The sequence below is a fragment of the Nerophis lumbriciformis genome, linkage group LG18 (assembly GCF_033978685.3).
Source record: "Nerophis lumbriciformis linkage group LG18, RoL_Nlum_v2.1, whole genome shotgun sequence".
NCBI lineage: Eukaryota > Metazoa > Chordata > Actinopteri > Syngnathiformes > Syngnathidae > Nerophis > Nerophis lumbriciformis.
Genome location: NC_084565.2, coordinates 41109599 through 41137500, shown reverse-complemented (window position 1 = coordinate 41137500; position 27902 = coordinate 41109599). Strand labels below are relative to the sequence as shown.

At 40.6% G+C, this 27902-nt stretch overlaps 1 protein-coding gene across 1 annotated transcript in view; it reads right to left on the bottom strand.

Annotated features, from left to right (window-relative positions):
- atp1b1a (ATPase Na+/K+ transporting subunit beta 1a) overlaps positions 1-27902 on the bottom strand; it is a 57219-nt gene that overhangs the window by 6802 nt on the left and 22515 nt on the right. Inside the window, exons 2-3 of the mRNA XM_061978422.2 lie at positions 17604-17732; positions 1164-1319 (exon numbers count right to left, since the gene is read on the bottom strand). Of these exons, the coding sequence (XP_061834406.2) occupies positions 1164-1319; positions 17604-17732 (285 nt within the window). The remainder of the gene's footprint in view (positions 1-1163; positions 1320-17603; positions 17733-27902) is intronic.

Genomic DNA, 27902 nt, shown 5'->3' with positions numbered 1-27902 from the left:
ATGTTGGAATGTAATGTTAGCATGTAGCTCACATAGCTACATTAGTATTGCTAACTTAGCATGATGTTAAAATGTAATGTTAGCATGTAGCTCACATTGCTATGCTAGTATTGCTACTCTAGCATGATGTTGGAATGTAATGTTAGCATGTAGCTCACATAGCTACATTAGTGTTGCTAACCAAGCACGCTGTTGGAATGTAATGTTAGCATATAGCTCACACTATGCTAGTGTTGCTAACCTAGCATGATGTTAAAATGTAGTGTTAGCATGTAGCTTGCATAGCTATGCTCGTGTTGCTAACCTAGCATGATGTTGGAATGTAATGTTAGCATGTAGCTCACATTGCTATGCTAGTGTTGCTACTCTAGCATGATGTTGGAATGTAATGTTAGCATGTAGCTCACATAGCTACATTAGTGTTGCTAACCAAGCACGCTGTTGGAATGTAATGTTAGCATATAGCTCAAACTATGCTAGTGTTGCTAACCTAGCATGATGTTGGAAGGTAATGTTAGCATGTAGCTCACATAGCTATGCTAGTGTTGCTACTCTAGCATGATGTTGGAATGTAATGTTAGCATGTAGCTCGCATGGCTATGCTAGTGTTGCTAACCTAGCATGATGTTGGAATGTAATGTTAGCATGTAGCTCGCATAGCTATGCTAGTGTTGCAAACCTAGCATGATGTTGGAGTGTAATGTTAGCATGTAGCTCACATAGCTATGCTAGTGTTGCTAACCTAGCATGATGTTGGAATGTAATGTTAGCATGTAGCTCACATAGCTATGCTAGTGTTGTTAACCTAGCATGATGTTAAAATGTAAGGTTAGCATGTAGCTCACATAGCTATGCTAGTGTTGTTAACCTAGCATGATGTTGGAATGTAATGTTAGCATGTAGCTCACATGGCTATGCTAGTGTTGTTAACCTAGCATGATGTTAAAATGTAAGGTTAGCATGTAGCTCACATAGCTATGCTAGTGTTGCTAACCTAGCATGATGTGAAATTCTAATGTTAGCATGTAGCTCACATAGCCAGTGTTGCTAATGTTTGTGTATGTGATAAATGACATGTATCACAGGGGTTAAGTGCAGAGTTAGCGTGTTGATGTCAATAGTTTAGATGGAGACAACCCGGCGTGATGGACTTTGCAACTTGCCTTCACAGTCTTCAAACTTCTGGGGGTCTGCCTGGACGTCGTCGGTGTACAGTTTGAGGAAGGTGGTCATGGTGTCCACGTACTTCTCGTAGGTCTTGGGGTCGCTCATGCTGAAGGAGATCTCCAACTTCTCAGAGCGTGGGAAGTGTGACAGACCTGAGAGGGAGAGAGAGGCGGGGTGAGTCGGGATGCCCAAGACATCGCTCATTTGACATCGCTCACTTGATATCGCTCATGTGATATCGCTCATCTGACATCGCTCATCTGACATCGCACATTTGACATCGCTCATGTGACATCGCTCATCTGACATCGCTCATCTGACATCGCACATCTGACATCGCACATTTGACATCGCTCATGTGACATCGCACATTTGACATCGCTCATCTGACATCGCACATTTGACATCGCTCATCTGACATCGCACATTTGACATCGCTCATCTGACATCGCTCATCTGACATCGCTCATCTGACATCGCTCATCTGACATCGCTCATTTGACATCGCTCATCTGATATCGCTCATTTGACATCGCTCATCTGACATCGCTCATCTGACATCGCTCATCTGACATCGCACATCTGACATCGCACATTTGACATCGCTCATCTGACATCGCACATTTGACATCGCTCATCTGACATCGCACATTTGACATCGCTCATCTGACATCGCTCATCTGACATCGCTCATCTGACATCGCTCATCTGACATCGCTCATCTGACATCGCTCATTTGACATCGCTCATCTGACATCGCTCATTTGACATCGCTCATTTGACATCGCTCATCTGACATCGCTCATCTGACATCGCTCATATGACATCGCTCATTTGACATCGCTCATCTGATATCGCTCATTTGACATCGCTCATTTGACATCGCTCATCTGACATCGCTCATCTGACATCGCTCATTTGACATCGCTCATTTGACATCGCTCATGTGATATCGCTCATTTGACATCGCTCATTTGACATCGCTCATCTGACATCGCTCATCTGACATCGCTCATCTGACATCGCTCATCTGACATCGCTCATCTGATATCGCTCATTTGATATCGCTCATCTGACATCGCTCATCTGACATCGCTCATCTGACATCGCTCATCTGACATCGCTCATTTGACATCGCTCATTTGATATCACAATGAAGGATTGTCAGCACCTTTTGAGGCAAAAAGACAAATGCGAAAAGTTGACCTTGGGATTTATTCTCATCTAGTTAGTGTCCACCAGGTCTGTAGACAAGAATACATCTACAAGTTTTAGTCCAGAAATTCACCCAATAGCAGGAAACATAGTCTTGATTTTCAAAATAAATCTCCCTGGGTTTGCGTGGCAGCAGAAATGTTCCTATTTTGGACAAAGCTACGAACAATGGGAGACCGGGCTTTCTGCTTCGCCGCTCCCAGTCTGTGGAACGCTCTCCCTGACCACCTGAGGGCACCACAGACTGTGGATGCTTTTAAAAAAGCCTCTTTTTTTATATTTGCATACTAGTTCTAGCTAATAGGCTGTTCTAGTTTTTATTTTTATTTATTTTTATTATGGAGAGGAGCTAGATGAGGTGGTTCGGGCATCTGGTCAGGATGCCACCCGAACGCCTCCCTCGGGAGGTGTTTAGGGCACGTCCGACCGGTAGGAGGCCACGGGGAAGACCCAGGACACGTTGGGAAGACTATGTCTCCCGGCTGGCCTGGGAACGCCTCAGAATCCCCCGGGAGGAGCTGGACCAAGTGGCTGGGGAGAGGGAAGTCTGGGCTTCCCTGCTTAGGCTGCTGCCCCCGCGACCCCACCTCGGATAAGCAGAAGAAAATGGATAAATGGATGGATATTTTTATTTTTATTTTTTTTAATACACTGTAGCACTTTGAGGTTGTTTGCTCAATGTAAAGTGTTTTTTTACAAATAAAATATATTATTATTTTCTAAATGTTCACCTTTTCCCCCTCTAAAGGTGCTCACGTCCCTGAATTTGGGATCTGCATAGGTCCCGAAAATGGGAAATCAAACAGCGGAGACTGTTACGACTTTGACGCATAGCTGCGATTGTCGTGTTCGCTCCGACGCAGGAAACGAGCAGGAGCGGCGTACAGGTAAGATGAAGCTTTCTTTAATAAATTAAAACGCGGGACAAAAATACAAAACTGCGGACGCTGGCAAGCGTGGAGCTAAACAAAACCAAAATGTCACCGAGGGTGAAAAAAGGGGAATGCTAGTGTGTACAAAGATCACTAGAGCGAGGAGAAAAACCGGGAGAACGTAATTGTCGCCTATAGCAGTGTCGTTACTGTCTAGAGCTCTGCTGAGTAACTGTGTAGTACTCTTCCATATCAGTAGGTGGCAGCAGGTAGCTAATCGCTTTTTAAACGTCGTAAACCAAAAATACACAAAAGGTGAGTGCCCCTAAGAAAAGACATTGAAGCTTAGGGAAGGCAATGGAAAACAAAACTAAAACTGAACTGGCTACAAAGTAAACAAAAACAGAATGCTGGACGACAGCAAAGACTTACTGTGGAGCAAAGACAAAGTACATCCGAACATGACATGATCAATCAATCAATCAATGTTTATTTATATAGCCCTAAATCACAAGTGTCTCAAAGGGCTGCACAAGCCACAACGACATCCTCGGTACAGAGCCCACATAAGGGCAAGGAAAAACTCACCCCAGTGGGACGTCGATGTGGCTTGTGCAGCCCCCCCCCTAGGGGAGACCGAATGCAATGGATGTCGAGTGGGTCTGACATAATAGTGTGAGAGTCCAGTCTATAGTGGATCTAACATAATAGTGAGAGTCCAGTCCATAGTGGATCTAACATAATAGTGTGAGAGTCTAGTCCATAGTGGATCTAACATAATAGTGAGAGTCCAGTCCATAGTGGATCTAACATAATAGTGTGAGAGTCCAGTCCATAGTGGATCTAACATAATAGTGAGAGTCCAGTCCATAGTGGATCTAACATAATAGTGTGAGAGTCCAGTCCATAGTGGATCTAACATAATAGTGTGAGAGTCCAGTCCATAGTGGATCTAACATAATAGTGTGAGAGTCCAGTCCATAGTGGATCTAACATAATAGTGAGAGTCCAGTCCATAGTGGATCTAACATAATAGTGAGAGTCCAGTCCATAGTGGATCCAACATGATAGTGTGAGTCCAGTCCATAGTGGATCTAACATAATAGTGTGAGAGTCCAGTCCATAGTGGATCTAACATGATAGTGTGAGTCCAGTCCATAGTGGATCTAACATAATAGTGTGAGAGTCCAGTCCATAGTGGATCTAACATGATAGTGTGAGTCCAGTCCATAGTGGATCTAACATAATAGTGTGAGTCCAGTCCATAGTGGATCTAACATAATAGTGTGAGAGTCCAGTCCATAGTGGATCTAACATAATAGTGTGAGAGTCCAGTCCATAGTGGATCTAACATAATAGTGAGAGTCCAGTCCATAGTGGATCTAACATAATAGTGAGAGTCCAGTCCATAGTGGATCTAACATGATAGTGTGAGTCCAGTCCATAGTGGATCTAACATAATAGTGTGAGAGTCCAGTCCATAGTGGATCTAACATAATAGTGTGAGAGTCCAGTCTATAGTGGATCTAACATAATAGTGTGAGAGTCCAGTCCATAGTGGATCTAACATAATAGTGTGAGAGTCTAGTCCATAGTGGATCTAACATAATAGTGTGAAAGTCCAGTCCATAGTGGATCTAACATAATAGTGTGAGAGTCCAGTCTATAGTGGATCTAACATAATAGTGAGAGTCCAGTCCATAGTGGATCTAACATAATATTGTGAGAGTCCAGTCCATAGTGGATCTAACATAATAGTGAGAGTCCAGTCCATAGTGGATCTAACATAATAGTGTGAGAGTCCAGCCCATAGTGGATCTAACATAATAGTGAGAGTCCAGTCCATAGTGGATCTAACATGATAGTGTGAGTCCAGTCCATAGTGGATCTAACATAATAGTGTGAGAGTCCAGTCCATAGTGGATCTAACATAATAGTGTGAGAGTCCAGCCCATAGTGGATCTAACATAATAGTGAGAGTCCAGTCCATAGTGGATCTAACATGATAGTGTGAGTCCAGTCCATAGTGGATCTAACATAATAGTGTGAGAGTCCAGTCCATAGTGGATCTAACATAATAGTGTGAGAGTCCAGTCCATAGTGGATCTAACATAATAGTGTGAGAGTCCAGTCCATAGTGGGGTCAGCAAGAAACCATGCCGACAATCAACAATGTCCCCACAAAGAAGGATAAAAACAACTGAAATATTCTTGATTGCTAAAACAAAGTAGATGCGGGGAATATCGCTCAAAGGAAGACATGAAACTGCTACAGGAAAATACTAAAAAAAGAGAAAAAGCCACCAAAATAGGAGCACAAGACAAGAAGTAAAACACTACACACAGGAAAACAGCAATAAACTCCAAATAAGTCAGGGTGTGATGTGACAGGTGGTGACAGTACACCTACTTTGAGACAAGAGCTATAGTGATGCATGCTTGATTATGCTTTAAAGTCATATCCAAATGACTTTTTACTGTCAACTGAGTTTCGTTCTTTAATGATTTCTGCTGGTGGTGTGCCTCCGCATTTTTTCAACACAAAAAATGTGCCTTGGCTCAAAAAAGGTTGAAAAACACTGACTTATAGCACACATTGACCCGGCATTGCTGGGTGACAGGGAACTATAGAGGGGCGGGATTAACCAAAACACCTGCTGGGAACACTACTTGCAAAACTAAGACAGGTGAGGAGAATCAGTGCCCATGGAAACCAACAGAAAACAGGGAAAGAGGGTGCACCCAGGAAACAGAAAAAGTACCAAAACCAAACCATGCCATGACCTGGGTGACGGCTCATGACAGAGACATGGTGGGAATGTTTATGAAACAATCTTGCCTTCTTTTGTACTGCCTCTAAACCAGCCATTTGGAACTTAGACTTAGACACATTTTATTCATCCACAAGGGAAATTTGCCCCAATAGTGACGACTAGTCAGCGGGTGTCTCCATATATGGTCGACACTAGGGTTGTACGGTATACCGCTACTAGTATAGTACCACGGTACTAATGAATCAAAAATGGTACTATGTTTGAAAAGTATCGGTTCCCAATATATATATATATTTTTTTTTTGTTAACGGGCATGACATCACTTCATGACATTGCTGGTTTCGCGAGCAGAAGAGCATGTTGGGCAGCGCACACACACAGAGTACTTACAAGCAGACACAGTGTGGAGACAGAAGAGGGAGAATGGACGCATTTTGGTGTAAAAAGTAAAGTTAAAGGTGAAGTTATAACACTGAAACACCCTCAGGAAGAGCTGCTTTAAGACATGGCTAGCGGCTAACATCCATCCACAGTGTTTTTAGCTACTTCTAAATCACTAATCCTCGTCTCCATGGCGACAAATAAAGTATGTTTTTTTACTGGAGGAAAAGGAATAGCTAAACATGCTTCACTACACACCGTAGGAGGATACAATAGCTCACCGGCGTCAAAATTTAAACAAACGCCATGGGTGGATCTACACCTGACATCCACTGTAATGATACCAAGTACAAGAGAGTATCTAGTCGATACTACTATGATTACATCAATATTTTTTATCGTCACAAAATATTTCCTTATTTTTAAATTCATATTATGTTTATAAAGTCAGTAAATATGTCCCTGGACACATGAGGACTTTGAATATGACCAATGTATGATCCTGTAACTACTTGGTATCGGATCCATACCTAAATGTGTGGTATCATCCAAAACTAATGTAAAGTATCAAAGAAGAGAAGAATAAGTGATTATTACATTTGAACAGAAGTGTAGATAGAACATGTTGAAACAGAAAATAAGCAGATATTAACAGTAAATGAACAAGTGGATTAATAATCAATTTCTACAGTTTGTCCCTCATAATGTGTACAAAATAATAGGTGTATAAATGACACAATATGTTACTGCATAGACTAATTAGGAGTCTTTGTTTGTTTACTTACTACTAAAAGACAAAATAGTATGTTCACTATTTTATTTAAGGACTAAATGGCAATAATAAACATATGTTTCATGTACACTAACATTTTTTTGTTCAAATAAAGACAAAAATGCCATTTTTTGTGATCCCCTTTATTTAAAAAAAAGTATTGAAACGTATCAAAAAACATTTTGAAACCGGTACTAAAATATTGGTATGTAGACAAACCTAGTAGAGACTATAGAGAGTTACCCAAAGTGCTTTGTCTGTTATCCTAGTACAACTCTGTAGCCCATAAGCTCCTTTTTCACTATCCTCTTGTTGTGGAGCAGACTGGCTCGTACGTGCACATGCATCCTCCACTGTTGCCGTGTGTAAAACAAAGCAGCGTATAGTTCCAACTTACATCTGTCAGTAGACTCGTTATGGAAGCGCTACAAACTACAACATTGCTGACAAAGAGACTGTCAGAAAGTGGCTTGAAGATGGTCTGTAAAACATCGTCTATGCAACATTTTCACCAAAAGTGTTTTAAACGTGGAAAAATGATCGTAATATGACCCTTTAATGAGCATTCTCACATAGCACCAGCATTTTGGAGCAATAATGAGGTGATAAGACAGAAGGTAAAAATACACTAAATCTATCTGTGGCAGCATATGTGGACATAACTGTGGTGCGTTCAAAGACCCTCAATTAAAGTTAGAAACAGAGGTAACAATAGATTTTAAAGTAGTATAATAATTATAATAATGGTGAGATAATATCATTTGTATTTAACATTTTAAGTGATGAACATTCATATTCTGGCCACTTTGTATTGATTTTTCTAACAAAAACAGCAGAAAAAAAAAGCTGGTTTCTAACATGATACAATGAGTGTGTTTGGGGGGAGTCTTGTGCGTGGGGCCCCAGAATGTGGTGCTACGCCCCTGGATCCATAGTGCAGGCAACAAAACTAACCACTTGACGCAGTTTTCCCAGACCTTAAAAAAGAAATCGTCCCCAGTTTAGTAGCTCTGAACAGTTCGTTATGTCTTCTTACTGAATAACGTTTTAGTTTCTTCTAGCCTGACAAGATTTAGGTCAAGTAGAAACAAATACTAAGGAGGAGACACAAATAAGGACGCGGCCCAAAGGAGCCTTAGTATCCTTGACTCCGTCCTGCATTAACCATCAAGCTTTGTATTTCCTGCTGTCGGTCAATGATTTTGCCGTTGTCCCGGTCCACTATGTGGTTATTTATGTTGCGGCGATCTGAAATGGAGCCGACCAGGTAGACCTGACAGGTGCCTGGTTGGCCACGCCTAGAAGTGGTCAGGTGGCCTTTCTGAAGACGACTAGAACCGCTAAAACATGTCAACAAGGTCAAATATTACCTTTAATATACAAACCCCGTTTCCATATGAGTTGGGAAATTGTGTTAGATGTAAATATAAACGGAATACAATGATTTGCAAATCCTTTTCAACCCATATTCAGTTGAATGCACTACAAAGACAACATATTTGATGTTCAAACTCATTAACTTTTTTTTTTTTGCAAATAATCATTAACTTTAGAATTTGATGCCAGCAACACGTGACAAAGAAGTTGGGAAAGGTGGCAATAAATACTGATAAAGTTGAGGAATGCTCATCAAACACTTATTTGGAACAGGCAAATTGGGAACAGGTGGGTGCCATGATTGGGTATAAAAGCAGCTTCCATGAAATGCTCAGTCATTCACAAACAAGGATGGGGCGAGGGTCACCACTTTGTCAACAAATGCGTGAGCAAATTGTTGAACAGTTTAAGAAAAACCTTCCTCAACCAGCTATTGCAAGGAATTTAGGGATTTCACCATCTACGCTCCGTAATATCATCAAAGGGTTCAGAGAATGTGGAGAAATCACTGCACGTAAGCAGCTAAGCCCGTGACCTTCGATCCCTCAGGCTGTACTGCATCAACAAGCGACATCAGTGTGTAAAGGATATCACCACATGGGCTCAGGAACACTTCAGAAACCCACTGTCCGTTACTACAGTTGGTCGCTACATCTGTAAGTGCAAGTTAAAACTCTCCTATGCAAGGCGAAAACCGTTTATCAACAACACCCAGAAACGCCGTCGTCTTCGCTGGGCCTGAGCTCATCTAAGATGGACTGATACAAAGTGGCAAAAGTGTTCTGTGGTCTGACGAGTCCACATTTCAAATTGTTTTTGGAAACTGGACGTCGTGTCCGCCGGACCAAAGAGGAAAAGAACCATCCGGATTGTTATAGGCGCAAAGTTGAAAAGCCAGCATCTGTGATGGTATGGGGGTGTATTAGTGCCCAAGACATGTGTAACTTACACATCTGTGAAGGCGCCATTAATGATGAAAAGTACATACAAGTATTGGAGCAACATATGTTGCCATCCAAGCAACGTTACCATGGACGCCCCTGCTTATTTCAGCAAGACAATGCCAAGTTACATCAACGTGGCTTCATAGTAAAAGAGTGCGGGTACTAGACTGGCCTGCCTGTAGTCCAGACCTGTCTCCCATTGAAAATGTGTGGCGCATTATGAAGCCTAAAATAGCACAACCGAGACCCCTGGACTGTTGAACAACTTAAGCTGTACATCAAGCAAGAATGGGGAAGAATTCCACCTGAGAAGCTTCAAAAATGTGTCTCCTCAGTTCCCAAACCTTTACTGAGTGTTGTTAAAAGGAAAGGCCATGTAACACAGTGGTGAACATGCCCTTTCCCAACTACTTTGGCACGTGTTGCAGCCATGAAATTCTAAGTTAATTATTATTTGCAAAAAAATGAGTTTGAACATGAAATATGTTGTCTTTGTAGTGCATTCAACTGAATATGGGTTGAAAAGGATTTGCAAATCATTGTATTTCGTTTATATTTACATCTAACACAATTTCCAAATCATATGGAAACGGGGTTTGTACCAAAATCTTATCTGACGAGAAGAAAACTGAAACGTTTTAGTAGTGTGTTTATTAGAGACTAGGCTTGGATTTGATAAACTCTGGTCCAACTCCCCACGCTTTGTGTTGTTAGAGAAATATTTTCCACCGCTAAAGAAGAATAGAACGCCTTAGAATTGGCGTGGGTTCTGCTGGAAGATACACACACCCTGTTTGGTTATCTCTGCCCTGCCACGCGCATACATTACGTTATCTACGGTGTCATGAAGTACCGGCCTGGGGGAAGAGGAAAGAAGGCGCACACGCGTCAAGTTAACTTTCAGTTAAGTTTCAGTACAATTAGTATACCAAATAATATATATAGCGAGAATCGCTTTCAATCGAGAAGCGTTTTGAATTGAAAATCAATTCATACGTTTTGTGTACTCGTACAACACTTAAAACCTTTAGCATATCTCTATGTGGAATGAACTGATGGAATGGATTAAGCAAAGCAGCAATATGATTCAGTTTAAGAGACCGTTCAGACTGCAAGTGTTCACAACAATAAATATGATGAACATCTTCAACTAGGGTGTAACGGTACGTGTATTTATATTGAACAGTTTCGGTACGGGGGTTTTGGTTCGGATCGGAGGTGTACCGTAGTCGAGGAGCGCAGGGGAGACACTCCTCCAGGGCCGATGTATTCTCGGGGGCAACACCCTTCACTCTACCCGGCAGTGGGTCTCCACAGCTCCGGACTCCAGGGTCAATGACGAGTCCGGTGATTAGTTGCAAATCGTGGCTTTATTGGGGTCTTGCACACAGCCAATCCAACAAAACACTAGCCACTCCCCGCACTCACCTACCGCTCCCTCACCTCACTCGCTCTCACATATTAAAGGGCCACACACACACATACGCTACTCTCATAACACATGCTAACCCATTTGAAGCGTCACCACCGCATTCAAGCAGCTTCTCCTCGGCGAGTCAGGCAGGGCTAAAGCAGCAGATTTAAGTCCATATTGCATTAAAAACTCGATTTTGACCCACTTCTATGGTGGAAGAACAATAAGCCCATATATCCTCTTACTGCCAAGTTAGCCAGGCTGGGGGGGGGGGGCAGAAAAGTTCATCTGAGGCTGAGTTGACTTGAAACGGTTTAATGTTGCACTTGTTATATGTAGAAGAAAAGTTTTATCATTTTATTTAATCTGAGCAACAACTTCAGGCAGTTTAATGTTGATTAACGTGGTAAACAATTTGAAAAACTTATTGGGGTGTTACCATTGAGTGGTCAATTGTACGGAATATGTACTGTACTGTGCAATCTACTAATAAAAGTCTCAATCAATCAATCAAAAAAAATCACTTTATATGTAGAAATGTTAAGAAACCGTTCTGAGCCTTATCTTATTTAGTTTTTATTTGATATATGTTGACCACATTAACCCTGGCAATGGACCCAGTGTGTATATGTATGCTATGCCATTGTTTACACATTTGGTAAATAAATAACCAAAACATTTATATTTTGTTGTTTTCTTACTGTACCGAAAATGAACCAAACCGTGACCTCTAAACCGAGGCACGTACCGAACCGAAGTTTTGGTGTACCGTTACACCCCTATCTTCAACCCTTTTTTATGTATTTAATATTTAAAGGGGAACATTATCACAATTTCAGAATTGTTAAAACCATTAAAAATCAGTTCCCAGTGGTTAATTATATTTTTTGAAGTTTTTTTCCAAAATTTTACCCATCACGCAATATCCCTAAAAAAGCTTCAAAGTGCCTGATTTTAACCACCCGTCCATTTTCCTGTGACGTCACATAGTGAAGCCAACACAAACAAACATGGCGGAAAGAACAGCAAGCTATAGCGACATTAGCTCGGATTCAGACTCAGATTTCAGCGGCTTAAGCGATTAAACAGATTACGCATGTATTGAAACGGATGGTTGTAGTGTGGAGGCAGGTAGCGAAAACGAAATTGAAGAAGAAACTGAAGCTATTGAGCCATATCGGTTTGAACCGTATGGAAGCGAAACCGAGGAAAACGACACGACAGCCAGCGACACGGGAGAAAGCGAGGACGAATTCGTCGATCGCCTTCTAACCAACGATTGGTATGTGTTTGTTTGGCATTAAAGGAAAAATTCGTCGATCGCCTTCTAACCAACGATTGGTATGTGTTTGTTTGGCATTAAAGGAAAAATTTGTCGATCGCCTTCTAACCAACGATTGGTATGTGTTTGTTTGGCATTAAAGGAAAAATTTGTCGATCGCCTTCTAACCAACGATTGGTATGTGTTTGTTTGGCATTAAAGGAAAAATTCGTCCATCGCCTTCTAACCAACGATTGGTATGTGTTTGTTTGGCATTAAAGGAAAAATTCGTCGATCGCCTTCTAACCAACGATTGGTATGTGTTTGTTTGGCATTAAAGGAAAAATTTGTCGATCGCCTTCTAACCAACGATTGGTATGTGTTTGTTTGGCATTAAAGGAAAAATTTGTCGATCGCCTTCTAACCAACGATTGGTATGTGTTTGTTTGGCATTAAAGGAAAAATTTGTCGATCGCCTTCTAACCAACGATTGGTATGTGTTTGTTTGGCATTAAAGGAAAAAATTGTCGATCGCCTTCTAACCAACGATTGGTATGTGTTTGTTTGGCATTAAAGGAAAAAATTGTCGATCGCCTTCTAACCAACGATTGGTATGTGTTTGTTTGGCATTAAAGGAAAAATTTGTCGATCGCCTTCTAACCAACGATTGGTATGTGTTTGTTTGGCATTAAAGGAAAAATTTGTCGATCGCCTTCTAACCAACGATTGGTATGTGTTTGTTTGGCATTAAAGGAAAAATTCGTCGATCGCCTTCTAACCAACGATTGGTATGTGTTTGTTTGGCATTAAAGGAAAAATTCGTCGATCGCCTTCTAACCAACGATTGGTATGTGTTTGTTAGCCATTAAAGGAAAAATTCGTCGATCGCCTTCTAACCAACGATTGGTATGTGTTTGTTTGGCATTAAAGGAAAAATTCGTCGATCGCCTTCTAACCAACGATTGGTATGTCTTTGTTTGGCATTAAAGGAAAAATTCGTCGATCGCCTTCTAACCAACGATTGGTATGTGTTTGTTTGGCATTAAAGGAAAAATTCGTCGATCGCCTTCTAACCAACGATTGGTATGTGTTTGTTTGGCATTAAAGGAAAAATTCGTCGATCGCCTTCTAACCAACGATTGGTATGTGTTTGTTTGGCATTAAAGGAAAAATTCGTCGATCGCCTTCTAACCAACGATTGGTATGTGTTTGTTTGGCATTAAAGGAAAAATTTGTCGATCGCCTTCTAACCAACGATTGGTATGTGTTTGTTTGGCATTAAAGGAAAAATTCGTCGATCGCCTTCTAACCAACGATTGGTATGTGTTTGTTTGGCATTAAAGGAAAAATTCGTCGATCGCCTTCTAACCAACGATTGGTATGTGTTTGTTTGGCATTAAAGGAAAAATTCGTCGATCGCCTTCTAACCAACGATTGGTATGTGTTTGTTTGGCATTAAAGGAAAAATTCGTCCATCGCCTTCTAACCAACGATTGGTATGTGTTTGTTTGGCATTAAAGGAAAAATTTGTCGATCGCCTTCTAACCAACGATTGGTATGTGTTTGTTTGGCATTAAAGGAAAAATTTGTCGATCGCCTTCTAACCAACGATTGGTATGTGTTTGTTTGGCATTAAAGGAAAAATTTGTCGATCGCCTTCTAACCAACGATTGGTATGTGTTTGTTTGGCATTAAAGGAAAAATTTGTCCATCGCCTTCTAACCAACGATTGGTATGTGTTTGTTTGGCATTAAAGGAAAAATTCATCGATCGCCTTCTAACCAACGATTGGTATGTGTTTGTTTGGCATTAAAGGAAAAATTCGTCGATCGCCTTCTAACCAACGATTGGTATGTGTTTGTTTGGCATTAAAGGAAAAATTTGTCGATCGCCTTCTAACCAACGATTGGTATGTGTTTGTTTGGCATTAAAGGAAAAATTCGTCGATCGCCTTCTAACCAACGATTGGTATGTGTTTGTTTGGCATTAAAGGAAAAATTTGTCGATCGCCTTCTAACCAACGATTGGTATGTGTTTGTTTGGCATTAAAGGAAAAATTTGTCGATCGCCTTCTAACCAACGATTGGTATGTGTTTGTTTGGCATTAAAGGAAAAATTCGTCCATCGCCTTCTAACCAACGATTGGTATGTGTTTGTTTGGCATTAAAGGAAAAATTTGTCCATCGCCTTCTAACCAACGATTGGTATGTGTTTGTTTGGCATTAAAGGAAAAATTTGTCGATCGCCTTCTAACCAACGATTGGTATGTGTTTGTTTGGCATTAAAGGAAAAATTTGTCGATCGCCTTCTAACCAACGATTGGTATGTGTTTGTTTGGCATTAAAGGAAAAATTTGTCGATCGCCTTCTAACCAACGATTGGTATGTGTTTGTTTGGCATTAAAGGAAAAATTCGTCGATCGCCTTCTAACCAACGATTGGTATGTGTTTGTTTGGCATTAAAGGAAAAATTCGTCGACCGCCTTCTAACCAACGATTGGTATGTGTTTGTTTGGCATTAAAGGAAAAATTCGTCGATCGCCTTCTAACCAACGATTGGTATGTGTTTGTTTGGCATTAAAGGAAAAATTCGTCGATCGCCTTCTAACCAACGATTGGTATGTGTTTGTTTGGCATTAAAGGAAAAATTTGTCGATCGCCTTCTAACCAACGATTGGTATGTGTTTGTTTGGCATTAAAGGAAAAATTCGTCGATCGCCTTCTAACCAACGATTGGTATGTGTTTGTTTGGCATTAAAGGAAAAATTTGTCGATCGCCTTCTAACCAACCATTGATATGTGTTTGTTTGGCATTAAAGGAAAAATTCGTCGATCGCCTTCTAACCAACGATTGGTATGTGTTTGTTTGGCATTAAAGGAAAAATTCGTCGATCGCCTTCTAACCAACGATTGGTATGTGTTTGTTTGGCATTAAAGGAAAAATTCGTCGATCGCCTTCTAACCAACGATTGGTATGTGTTTGTTTGGCATTAAAGGAAAAATTCGTCGATCGCCTTCTAACCAACGATTGGTATGTGTTTGTTTGGCATTAAAGGAAAAATTCGTCGATCGCCTTCTAACCAACGATTGGTATGTGTTTGTTTGGCATTAAAGGAAAAATTCGTCGATCGCCTTCTAACCAACGATTGGTATGTGTTTGTTTGGCATTAAAGGAAAAATTTGTCGATCGCCTTCTAACCAACGATTGGTATGTGTTTGTTTGGCATTAAAGGAAAAATTCGTCGATCGCCTTCTAACCAACGATTGGTATGTGTTTGTTTGGCATTAAAGGAAAAATTCGTCGATCGCCTTCTAACCAACGATTGGTATGTGTTTGTTTGGCATTAAAGGAAAAATTCGTCGATCGCCTTCTAACCAACGATTGGTATGTGTTTGTTTGGCATTAAAGGAAAAATTCGTCGATCGCCTTCTAACCAACGATTGGTATGTGTTTGTTTGGCATTAAAGGAAAAATTCGTCGATCGCCTTCTAACCAACGATTGGTATGTGTTTGTTTGGCATTAAAGGAAAAATTCGTCGATCGCCTTCTAACCAACGATTGGTATGTGTTTGTTTGGCATTAAAGGAAAAATTCGTCGATCGCCTTCTAACCAACGATTGGTATGTGTTTGTTTGGCATTAAAGGAAAAATTTGTCGATCGCCTTCTAACCAACGATTGGTATGTGTTTGTTTGGCATTAAAGGAAAAATTCGTCGATCGCCTTCTAACCAACGATTAGTATGTGTTTGTTTGGCATTAAAGGAAAAATTCGTCGATCGCCTTCTAACCAACGATTGGTATGTGTTTGTTTGGCATTAAAGGAAAAATTCGTCGATCGCCTTCTAACCAACGATTGGTATGTGTTTGTTTGGCATTAAAGGAAACTAACAACTATGAACTAGGTTTACAGCATATGAAATACATTTGGCAACAACATGCACTTTGAGAGTGCAGACAGCCCAATTTTCATCAATTAATATATTCTGTAGACATACCCTCATCCGCTCTCTTTTCCTGAAAGCTGATCTGTCCAGTTAAAGGGACGGTGTGAGCCAAGACATCCAGGGGGTTTAGCTCGCTCGTCTGCGGGAACAAACTGCCGCCATTGCTTGCCGTGCTACCGGGGTCCTTTGTCCCTGAATTGCTCACACACTCCGGCAGATTTCTTTGACTTTATGGTTGGAAATGCATCTGCTTTGAGTGTCGCAGGATATCCGCACATTCTTGCCATCTCTGTCGTAGCATAGCTTTCGTCGGTAAAGTGCGCGGAACAATTTCTTGCCACTTTCGCATCTTTGGGCCACTGGCGCAACTTGAATCCGTCCCTGTTCGTGTTGTTACACCCTCCGACAACACACCGACGAGACAGGATGTCTCCAAGGTACGGAAAACAGTCGAAAAAACGGAAAATAACAGAGCTGATTTGACTCGGTGTTTGAGAAAATGTGACGTTGTGACGTCATCGCTCCGAGAGCGAATATTAGAAAGGCGTTTAATTCGCCAAAATTCACCCATTTAGAGTTCGTAAATCGGTTAAAAAAAATATATGGTCTTTTTTCTGCAACATCAAGGTATATATTGACGCTTAAATAGGTCTGGTGATAATGTTCCCCTTTAACTTATTATGGTATATTATTTATTTATTCACTGTTCTGTAACAGAGAACAAGGAAATGGGATAATATTGCTATGGTATGAAAAGGGGTAGGATTAAATAAGCTCAGCGTCTTCCTACTCCTTTTCGGACGTGCTGTGATGAAACGAGTGGAAATATGTGATGGTTACATTGTAATCGTATGCATCTTCCAGAGAAACTGAACGGATTCTGAATGGAATCGTTAGGTGCTGAAAAGGCTCACCCACCTCCAGACAAGTGGTTAAAATGCTCGCTCGTCTTTCGCCACGCAAACGCAGAGAGGTGTGCACGTGCCCCACACACACACACACACACTTGAATTTCACTCTGGCCTTGTGTACGCCCCCCCCAGCCCCGCCCACCTACTTTCACATGTGAGTCCTTCACAATGGAAACTTTGAGTCCCAGTGTGAGAGGCGGGCTCTGCTTGTGCAAAAAAAGCAGGAAGAAGTCCCCTTCCTGTATACGACGGAAAAGTCACTTTTGCGAGGAAGAACAGTCGCGCCGGGCTGACAGGCGCTTAAATCAACCTTGCGGCTCGCTAAAAATACCGCCGGCGGCTCCAATGTGCGCTCAGTTCCTCAAACGCGTTAAGAGAGCATTTTGTATGAGCTTAGAGGTGGCGCTGTGGCAACACCACCACAACGAGGAGCCCCCGTGCACATACGAGAGGGAGGAGGAGAGGTAGGGGAGGGGCAGGGGAGGGGAGGGGGCGCCACTGACAGGCAAGTGAAGGACAAAATGGCTGAAGCCATCTCCGCTTCAACCTTGGAGCCATTTTGATGACATACCTGGGGGGGCCACTCGGTCCTGGTAGGTGGGCTTGGTGTTGCTCAGGGTGAGCAGCATCACCTGGATGGTCCCCACGAAGATGGCGGCCAAGAATCCGTAGAAGATGACGTAGAACAGAAGGATTTTGACTGTGGAGGGAAGAAGGAAACGTCAGATTTGCTTCAGATGCAAACTTTGATCCAAACACTGACGACCACCGAGCTGTAGGTGGCGCTCCTACAGTCATTTCATTTAATAATTCAAACTGACAACACGATAAGATCAATAATTATTCATATTCATCATGATGTATTGAAAAATGTATATAATTAAAGCTGCAAGCAGCGTTGGTCGGGCCCGCGTATTTGGCAGGTGCTAGTCCTAAATGTCCCAATACTTTTGTCCAGTGATAGTCATAAGTGTCCCAATACTTTTGTCTACTTTTAGTCTGAAGTGTCCCAAGACTTTTGTCTAGTGTACCTACCTTGTCTGCATTGTGTGGGCACGTTGGTGCTTCCTGCTTTTAAGCAGCTATCTTAAAAAAACAGCAGCGCAGCGGGTCTTTGAAGGGTCATAAAATCAAAACCGGAGCAGTTAGAAAAAAAGCGCTTCTGTCATTGTAATCACAAGGGTTCAATCTCTCTCCTGTGTTAGTTTGAAGGCGAAACGACAAACGCGCTCAGAGGAGATCGTTTTTGAAGGAAGGTGACCGGTTTTTACAAAAAATTTGTTTTGAAGGGGGAATAGCAAACTTCCTGTTGATTTTTGCTGGGGGTTGTCAATTTATGAAATGTAGGTCTAAGTGAGATCTACGGAGAGGTTTTTGTTTCATGTCTCTCCGACCTTCCCAGTGGGAGTTACAGGCAGTTTTGTCATTTTTTTTTCTTCCGAGGAGCAGTTTTTTCTCCGTTTTATTCAAAAATTGCTCTAGAGCGCAATTTTTAGATTTGGGGTTAGGTTTTTTTATTAGATCGCAATTTTTGCCAGTCCTGATGTGTGTGTTCAGTTCGGTGAGTTTTGAAGCGTGTTAAGGGGGTCAAATTACAGCTCAAAGAGGCAAAAGTGACTGTTTTTAGTACTTTTTTGTCTTGAAGGGGGAATTGCCAACTTCCTGTTGATTTCTGCCCGATGATATACAATTATGAAAACTAGGTCTAAGTCAGACCTACATACAGGTTTTTGTTTCATGTCTCTCCGATCTTCCTAGTGGGAGATATAGGCAGTCTAGTTTTTTTTTTTCCTAGGGGGCGCTAAAGCGCAATTTTGAGTTTTGGGGTTCGTTTTTTTTTTTTAAATAAAGGTAATTTTCGCAGATCCTGATGTGTGGGTCAAATATGGTGAGTTTTGAAGCATGTTAAGTGGGTCAAATTACAGTTTAATGTGGCGGCGGAAGAATAAAGAATAATTAAAGCTGCAAGCAGCGTTGGTCGGGCCCGCGTATTTGGCAGGTGCTAGTCCTAACTGTCCCAATACTTTTGTCCAGTGATAGTCATAAGTGTCCCAATACTTTTGTCTACTTTTAGTCTGAAGTGTCCCAAGACTTTTGTCTAGTGTACCTACCTACCCTGTCTGCATTGTGTGGGCACGTTGGTGCTTCCTGCTTTTAAGCAGCCATCTTAAAAAAACAGCAGCGCAGCGGGTCTTTGAAGGGTCATAAAATCAAAACCGGAGCAGTTAGAAAAAAAGCGCTTCTGTCATTGTAATCACAAGGGTTCAGTCTCTCTCCTGTGTTAGTTTGAAGGCGAAACGACAAACGCGCTCAGAGGAGATCGTTTTTGAAGGAAGGTGACCGGTTTTTACAAAAAATTAGTTTTGAAGGGGGAATAGCAAACTTCCTGTTGATTTTTGCTGGGGGTTTTCAATTTATGGAATGTAGGTCTAAGTGAGATCTACGGAGAGGTTTTTGTTTCATGTCTCTCCGACCTTCCCAGTGGGAGTTACAGGCAGTTTTGTCATTTTTTTTTCTTCCGAGGAGCAGTTTTTTCTCCGTTTTATTCAAAAATTGCTGTAGAGCGCAATTTTTAAATTTGGGGTTAGGTTTTTTTTTTATTAGATCGCAATTTTTGCCAGTCCTGATGTGTGTGTTCAGTTCGGTGAGTTTTGAAGCGTGTTAAGGGGGTCAAATTACAGCTCAAAGAGGCAAAAGTGACTGTTTTTAGTACTTTTTTGTCTTGAAGGGGGAATTGCCAACTTCCTGTTGATTTCTGCCCGATGATATACAATTATGAAAACTAGGTCTAAGTCAGACCTACATACAGGTTTTTGTTTCATGTCTCTCCGATCTTCCTAGTGGGAGATATAGGCAGTCTAGTTTGTTTTTTTCCTAGGGGGCGCTAAAGCGCAATTTTGAGTTTTGGGGTTCGGTTTTTTTTTAAAAAAAGGTAATTTTCGCAGGTCCTGATGTGTGGGTCAAATATGGTGAGTTTTGAAGCATGTTAAGTGGGTCAAATTACAGTTTAATGTGGCGGCGGAAGAATAAAGAATAATAAAACCTTACAAATACAATAGGTCCTTATGTCCCATTGTATAAGGACTCCCTTTGGGAGTCCTTATACAATGGGCCATGCGGGCCCTAATAATTGTTTTATTATAAATTACCCTTCCTTTGATTATAATCCCTCAGCTATGAAGGCAGAAAGGAAATGTCAACACACACATGGAAAACATTCAATGTAGGGCTGGGCGATTCGGCCTTTTATTAATATGTGGATATTTTTAGGCCATGTGACGATACACCATATATATGTGGATATATATGGTGTATGAACACTTGATGCATATAATCACAGCAGTATGATGATTCTATGTGTCTACATTAAAACATTCTTCTTCATACTGCATTAATACTTTTAAACTTTCATGCAGAGAGGGAAATCACAAGTAAAAGTGTATTTATTAAAGAGTTATTAAGCAGTGGCACAAACATTCATGTCATTTCCAAACAGAAAGTGCAAGATTGTCAGAGACATTTTAAAACAAGCTATTAGTGCACTTTTGTGCATGATGTCACTAAGATGACATATCAAAACAACACTCAATTAAAGTGCACTTTTTGTACAGAACGCCACTACATTAGTTTAAAACAAATAAAGTGCACTTTTGTGCATGATGTCACACAAGATATTTCAATAAGTGTCAAATAAAAATGAGCTGCATAATAGGAAATCAAATAGTGTATGTCCTTCACTACTGCGGACGTTATCTCCTTCTGTTGTTGACTAGTTTTTTCATACGGTGTTGATGTGGAAATGGTTGCTTGGGCATTTTGTTGGTGTGGCACAGAACGGAGATGTTGACATGCGGAGTTTCAAGCACTCTTCATTCTCTTAGCAGTGGTGCTACTTTTAGTAGCAACACTTTTGCCGCATACTTGACGTATTACGGTTGTCTGTTCAACATCTTACCGCTTGAAGCCAAACCACCCCTGCTGTTTTTCTTGGGAATTAATTCTTCCTTCATTTGTTACCACACTGCTAGCATCACAGCTAACTGTACCATGTCGCTACCTGTCTGCTCGGCGAGGGCGTATGACGTTGCGACAGTACGTGACGTATGTAAGAAGGTGCGCTTGTTTTATGTCTGTGTGAGAAGGAGAGACAAGAAAGAGTGATAAAAGCCTGTAGTGTAATGCCCGCAGCTAAAAGCAACTGCGTGAGAACGTATACTCCAATATCACCATTAGGGATGTCCCGATCCGATATTTGGATCGGATCGGCCGCCGATATTTGCCAAAAAATGCGTATCGGCAAGGCATGGGAAAATGCCGATCCAGATCCAGTTAAAAAAAAAAAAACTCCGGTCCGTGTTTTCAAACGCACCGATTTAAATAATGCATTCCACTTTTCTGCTGCGCCCCAGTTTCCGTTCCGCATTTTCCAGCACACCTTCAACACATCCACAGGTCTGTGGATTCTCACGCAGTTGCTTTTAGCTGCTGGCATTACACGACAGGCTCTTCTCACTCTTTTCTGTGTCTCCCTCTCACAGACAGCGAGCGCACCTTCTTACACACGTCACATACTGTCACGACATACGTCACATACGTATACGCCCTCCCCGAGCAGAGAGGTAGCAGCATGGCTAACGTTAGCTGTGATGCTAGCGCAGCCGTGTGACCAACGTTTCCTCTAAGGTGCGCGCCTGCGCAATTGCGCACTGCTTAAGCGTCCTCTGCGCACGGCAAATCTATGCCACGCACAAAATCAAATAAAAAAATAAGCGCATAACAATTTTCGACACGACACACGGACACGACAGAGAAAACAGTTTTCATCATCATTGTTCAAATATTGTGACGTCTGTCGAGACGCTTATCTCCATTCGGTGCCACACGTCCACACCATCAAAATGCCGAGGCAAAAATTTCCACATCAACGCCGTATGAAAACATTTGTGATTTTTTTTAGTTGTGATTTCCTTCTCTGCATGAAAGTTTAAAAGTAGCATATATTAATGCAGTATGAAGAAGAATGTTTTAATGTAGACATGCAAGCCTTGAAAGAAAATGTTGAAAATCAAGACTACATTTCCTGCAAATGGGTGCATTTCTACCCTATATTTTAACTTTAGATTTATTCTCATATCAAACTCTTTTGGCTGTCTTTTTGACACTTACCCTCCACACCCTGGATTATAAATAATCTCAATAATTCAATGTGATTATCTTGTGTGATGACTGTATTATGATGATAGTATATATCTGATAGTATATATCTGTATCATGAATCAATTTAAGTGGACCCCGACTTAAACAAGTTGAAAAACTTATTGGGGTGTTACCATTTAGTGGTCAATTGTACGGAATATGTACTTCACTGTGCAACCTACTAATAAAAGTCTCAATCAATCAATCAAAACACATAGAATCATCATACTGCTGTGATTATATGCATCAAGTGTTCATTCAAGGCTAAGGCAAAATATCGAGATATATATCGTGTATCGCAATATGGCCTTAAAATATGGCAATATTAAAAAAAGGCCATATCGCCCAGCCCTAGTTCAATGATGCCATTTCTGTTTGTCATGTATAATTTTGTCTATTTTGTGTTTATCCTTGAATAAACAGGTCAGTTTCTTGTTGCCAACCATTGTGTATTATTCAAACTCCCCTAATTCAGCTGGCTAGTTGTTATCAAGAGTACTAAAACCCTTTTCAACATGATTCTGACAACTAAGTAGGCTAAATAACTTTAAACTTTAATACATGCTCGGATAGGCCAGTATCGGTCAGTATCGGTATCGGATCGGAAGTGCAAAAACAATATCGGTATCGGATCGGAAGTGCAAAAACCTGGATCGGGACATCCCTAATCACCATATAGTCATTTTCTATATCCCACAGAGACAAACCCGTGATATATCCAGTATATTCCATATATCACCCAGCCCTAACTCAATGTAAACAAAATAGTAACATCACATTGAACACTTAACAATATGATCTTAAAATGAAGGTGCAAAAATAAGGAATATGTAAGAAATACTTAATAAAGTGTAAGAAAATAGTGCAACATAGAGAAACCTGAGAACTATTTTCTGCAGGTTTAGTGGCAGGAAGTTACAGCTGTGCTCTAAAGGGTGAGCACATTTGTCTGACTACCGTCTGGGTTGGGTTTTTTTTATTCTAAAATCTGCCATACTGTCAAGGTGACTTTTCCTCTTTCATCCACAATTTCTACATTTTGACTTTCTCTTCTGACTCCATGCAAAGAATCAACCGCCAGACAACCAAACTTGATGGTTGATACTGTTATCTGATTGGTTGTTAGCGTGTCAGCGATCACTTCCTGCGTTGCTCGGGTACCAGAGAGAGAGTGCCTTTATTCGCGCTTTCTTCCCACGAAACGGAATTTTGACTATCTGTGGCGATATATCTCGATATCAGTTATGTAAAGAGGCTGAAAAATATCATTTTCATTGTTTTTTTATCATGTAAAAAATGTTTGCACCATTCTAAAAAGGACTGTAGTAACTTTTAGACATTGAACTTTTTGTACAATTAGTAAAAAATAAAAAATAAAGTCTAGATTTTAGGGATTTTAGAATGCCTTACACCTCTTTTGGAGTCATTTCCAGCTAGAATTAATCACAAATACGACAAATAATTAGCTTTAACTGAAAAGTCAGCCAGGTTCCGAATGACTTTTTGCACGTGTAATAATGCTTGATACACAAAGCACACAATGACATGTGACACTCGGCATCATTCATACACACTTTATACCTTAATATGTGTTTCAAATATTACACTAATCAAATCAAAAATTGCCCTGGTTTTAGTACATTGTCTGGGTTTTTGTAGGACTAAACGTGACACGTCTGTTGACTATCAGTGTGTGAAATAGTGTCAAAGCGCTTTGAGTTCCTTAAAAAAGGTAGAAAAGCACTATACAAGTACAACCCATTTACCATTTATCACTACATGACTATAGAGTCCAAAAAAGGAATCCATCTTGTGGGCGATTTCATCCCCGTACATGTTTTTTAAAGGAGTACGACTGAAAAATAATCCAAAATGGGGCCAAAGAAAGTTGGGAGTGCCAGCACTTTGATAGAGAAGATGAGAAACGCTGTTGAATTCGAGAAATTACGTGTAGCTAGCTAAGTATAAAGGCAGCGTCTTTGCTAACGTGAGGATTCAATAAAAATGTCAAACTTAGGGGTGGGCGAAAAGTCTTAAAATGGATATATTGCGATACATACTCATTTATGCGATACATCATCATTTATAAAAAGGCTCCCCTTGTATTTTATCAAAACTATTATTAATCTATTTACTGGTAATATCTGGTTACTTTCTACTTTTCACTTGTCTGGATACTTTACATTTGTTTCGGACGATACCATACCAAGTAGTTACCGGGGCAGTATCAGTCATACCAATGCTGATACTTCACATTTTCAACATATTGAATGATTACATTTTTGATTACCATTATAACCAAACGAAAACACAGGATGGCCATGTAACAATATCAATGAAATATTAAAATGATTTACTTTATTACAAACAATATTTTGAGCAAAAAAAAGAAAGAAGAAAACACCTTTTTTTTTTGCCCTTAAAAGCCCTCCTGAGTTTGTAAGCAATAACAAAAAACGATTGTGATAATACAAAATATCAATCTAATCACTCTAGTATCGACCTTTCACTGATACTATACTTGGTATCGTTGCTGTAATTAATCTGCCCACCTCTGTTTGTATTCAAAATCATGAATCGATTTAGAATCGCAATAAATAAAATTGCAATTTGGATGCAAAATAATTGTTTATGTATTTATATATATATATATATATTAGAGATGCGCGGATAGGCAATTATTTCATCCGCAACCGCATCACAAAAGTCGTCAACCATCCGCATCCACCCAAACTAACATTTAAAAACCGCACCCGCCCATTGTTATATATCTAATATAGACGATGCAAGGCATTAGTGAGGTTATAAAGCTTTTGCCTGTTAAAGAAAGGAGACTGATCCAATGGAGCAGAGACATTCAATGCGTGCCACGCTGTCACGGCCCAGACGCACACCAGTGCGCAATCATCTGGGAGCCGCGCTGAGCGCACCTCCAAGCGCACTCGCGCCACTCAAACTGCTGCAGGCAGCTGCGTTCTATCTTGTTTTAACATCCTGCGGCACTCTTCTGGGATCACGGCGGACGAAACTGCTCATGCTCAGGGTGTTTGTGGAGGTTCGGGGTTTTGCACAAATGTGATGCACCATGTTAGATGTCCCGGTTTTGTGACTGTCGTAGACATAAACAGCGTCGCAGCTCTTGCAAAATCATGTAGCCAGCATTACTATCATCCTGATTTACAACCTCATAAAAACGTGTCCACGCTGAACTTTTCTGGCCTTTTTTTCCCCTGGTCTTTAGTATTCCCTTTTTTAGTTTGTCGCGTACCACGTTTGCTGCCATCTCTTTTTTTTTCTTTCTTCTTCTGTTGTGGCGTGCTGCAGGTGCCTGCTCGTTTTTCGTATGTGGGTAACAATATTTAACTATGTATATATATTTCCGAATTGGTTTAACTGCCACCCGCCTGAATCTATTTAAAATCTAATTTCTTTTTATTTCAACCGCCCGACCCGCGGATAAAATCTTTTTTTTTTTATTTCAACCGCCCGACCCGCGGATAATCCGCGGACTCCGCGGTTGTATCCGCAAACCTCGCATCTCTAATTATATATATATATATATTATATATACATATCAATTTATATAAATTGCAATTTTATTTATTACGATTCTAAATATGATTCACTATTTTTTGAGAATCAAAAAAATATATAGATATACATACTTTTTAAGCGATTCTTAAAAATTATGAAAAAAAATACATATATTTTTCCAATTGCATTCATTTGATGATATTCACTTTTCTGGTTCATTGTTCTGACAGTAGCTCAAGCGTACAAGCTAATACAGTTTCATTATCTCAACTTTATTATACAGTTATCTTTATTACAAAGATAATAAAACGGTCTGTCAATATAATCTTAAAACTGATACTCTAGGTATATACAAACCCCGTTTCCATATGAGTTGGGAAATTGTGTTAGATGTAAATATAAACGGAATACAATGATTTGCAAATCCCTTTTAACCCATATTCAGTTGAATGCACTACAAAGACAACATATTTGATGTTCAAACTGATAAAATTGATTTTCTTTTGCAAATAATAATTAACTTAGAATTTCATGGCTGCAACACGTGACAATGTAGTTGGGAAAGGGCATGTTCACCACTGTGTTACATAGCCTTTCCTTTTAACAACACTCAGTAAACGTTTGGGAACTGAGGAGACACATTTTTGAAGCTTCTCAGGTGTAATTCTTTCCCATTCTTGCTTAAGTTGTTCAACAGTCCGGGGGTCTCCGTTGTGGTATTTTAGGCTTCATAATGCGCCACACATTTTCAATGGGAGACAGGTCTGGACTACAGGCAGGCCAGTGTAGTACCCGCACTCTTTTACTATGAAGCCACGTTGATGTAACACGTGGCTTGGCATTGTCTTGATGAAATAAGCAGGGGCGTCCATGGTAACGTTGCTTAAATGGCAACATATGTTGCTCCAAAACCTGTATGTAACTTTCAGCATTAATGCCGCCTTCACAGATGTGTAAGTTACCCATGTCTTGGGCACTAATACACCCCCATACCATCACAGATCCTGGCTTTTCATCTTTGCGCCTATAACAATCTGGATGGTTCTTTTCCTCTTTGGTCCGGAGGACACGACGTCCACAGTTTCCGAAAAAAATTTGAAATGTGAACTCGTCAGACCACAGAACACTTTTCCACTTTGTATCAGTCCATCTCAGATGAGCGGACGGCGTTTCTGGGTGTTGTTGATCAACGGTTTTCGCCTTGCATAGGAGAGTTTTAACTTGCACTTACAGATGTAGCGACCAACTGTAGTTACTGACAGTGGGTTTCTGAAGTGTTCCTGAGCCCATGTGGTGATATCCTTTACACACTGATGTCGCTTGTTGATGCAGTACAGCCTGAGGGATCGAAAGTCACGGGCTTAGCTGCTTACGTGCAGTGATTTCTCCAGATTCTCTGAACCCTTTGATGATATTACGGAACGTAGATGGTGAAATCCCTAAATTCCTTGCAATAGCTGGTTGAGAAAGGTTTTTCTTAAACTGTTCAACAATTTGCTCACGCATTTGTTGACAAAGTGGTGACCCTCGCCCCATCCTTGTTTGTGAATGACTGAGCATTTAATGGAATCTACTTTTATACCCAATCATGGCACCCACCTGTTCCCAATTTGCCTGTTCACCTGTGGGATGTTCCAAATAAGTGTTTGATGAGCATTCCTCAACTTTATCAGTATTTATTGCCACCTTTCCCAACTTCTTTGTCACGTGTTGCTGGCATCAAATTCTAAAGTTAATGATTATTTGCAACAAAAAAAAAAGTTTATGAGTTTGAACATCAAATATGTTGTCTTTGTAGCATATTCAACTAAATATGGGTTGAAAATGATTTGCAAATCATTGTATTCCGTTTATATTTACATCTAACACAATTTCCCAACTCATATGGAAACGGGGTTTGTATAATCAACCACCACGACTCTTTGACGAGGAAGAGCTCCTCAAGATCCAGCTCCCTACAACACAGAAAACTTAGCGACCCTGCAGACGTTTGTACTGGCTCGTATTGCTCACTAAGACTTCTGGGTAATGTCTAAAAGCAGCAACACACAGAACAAGCCAACCTTCATCACCCTCCACTACTCTGCTGAAGAATTTCAATCGTACAGAAAAATAAGAGTTTCCAGAGTAAGAAAACGTT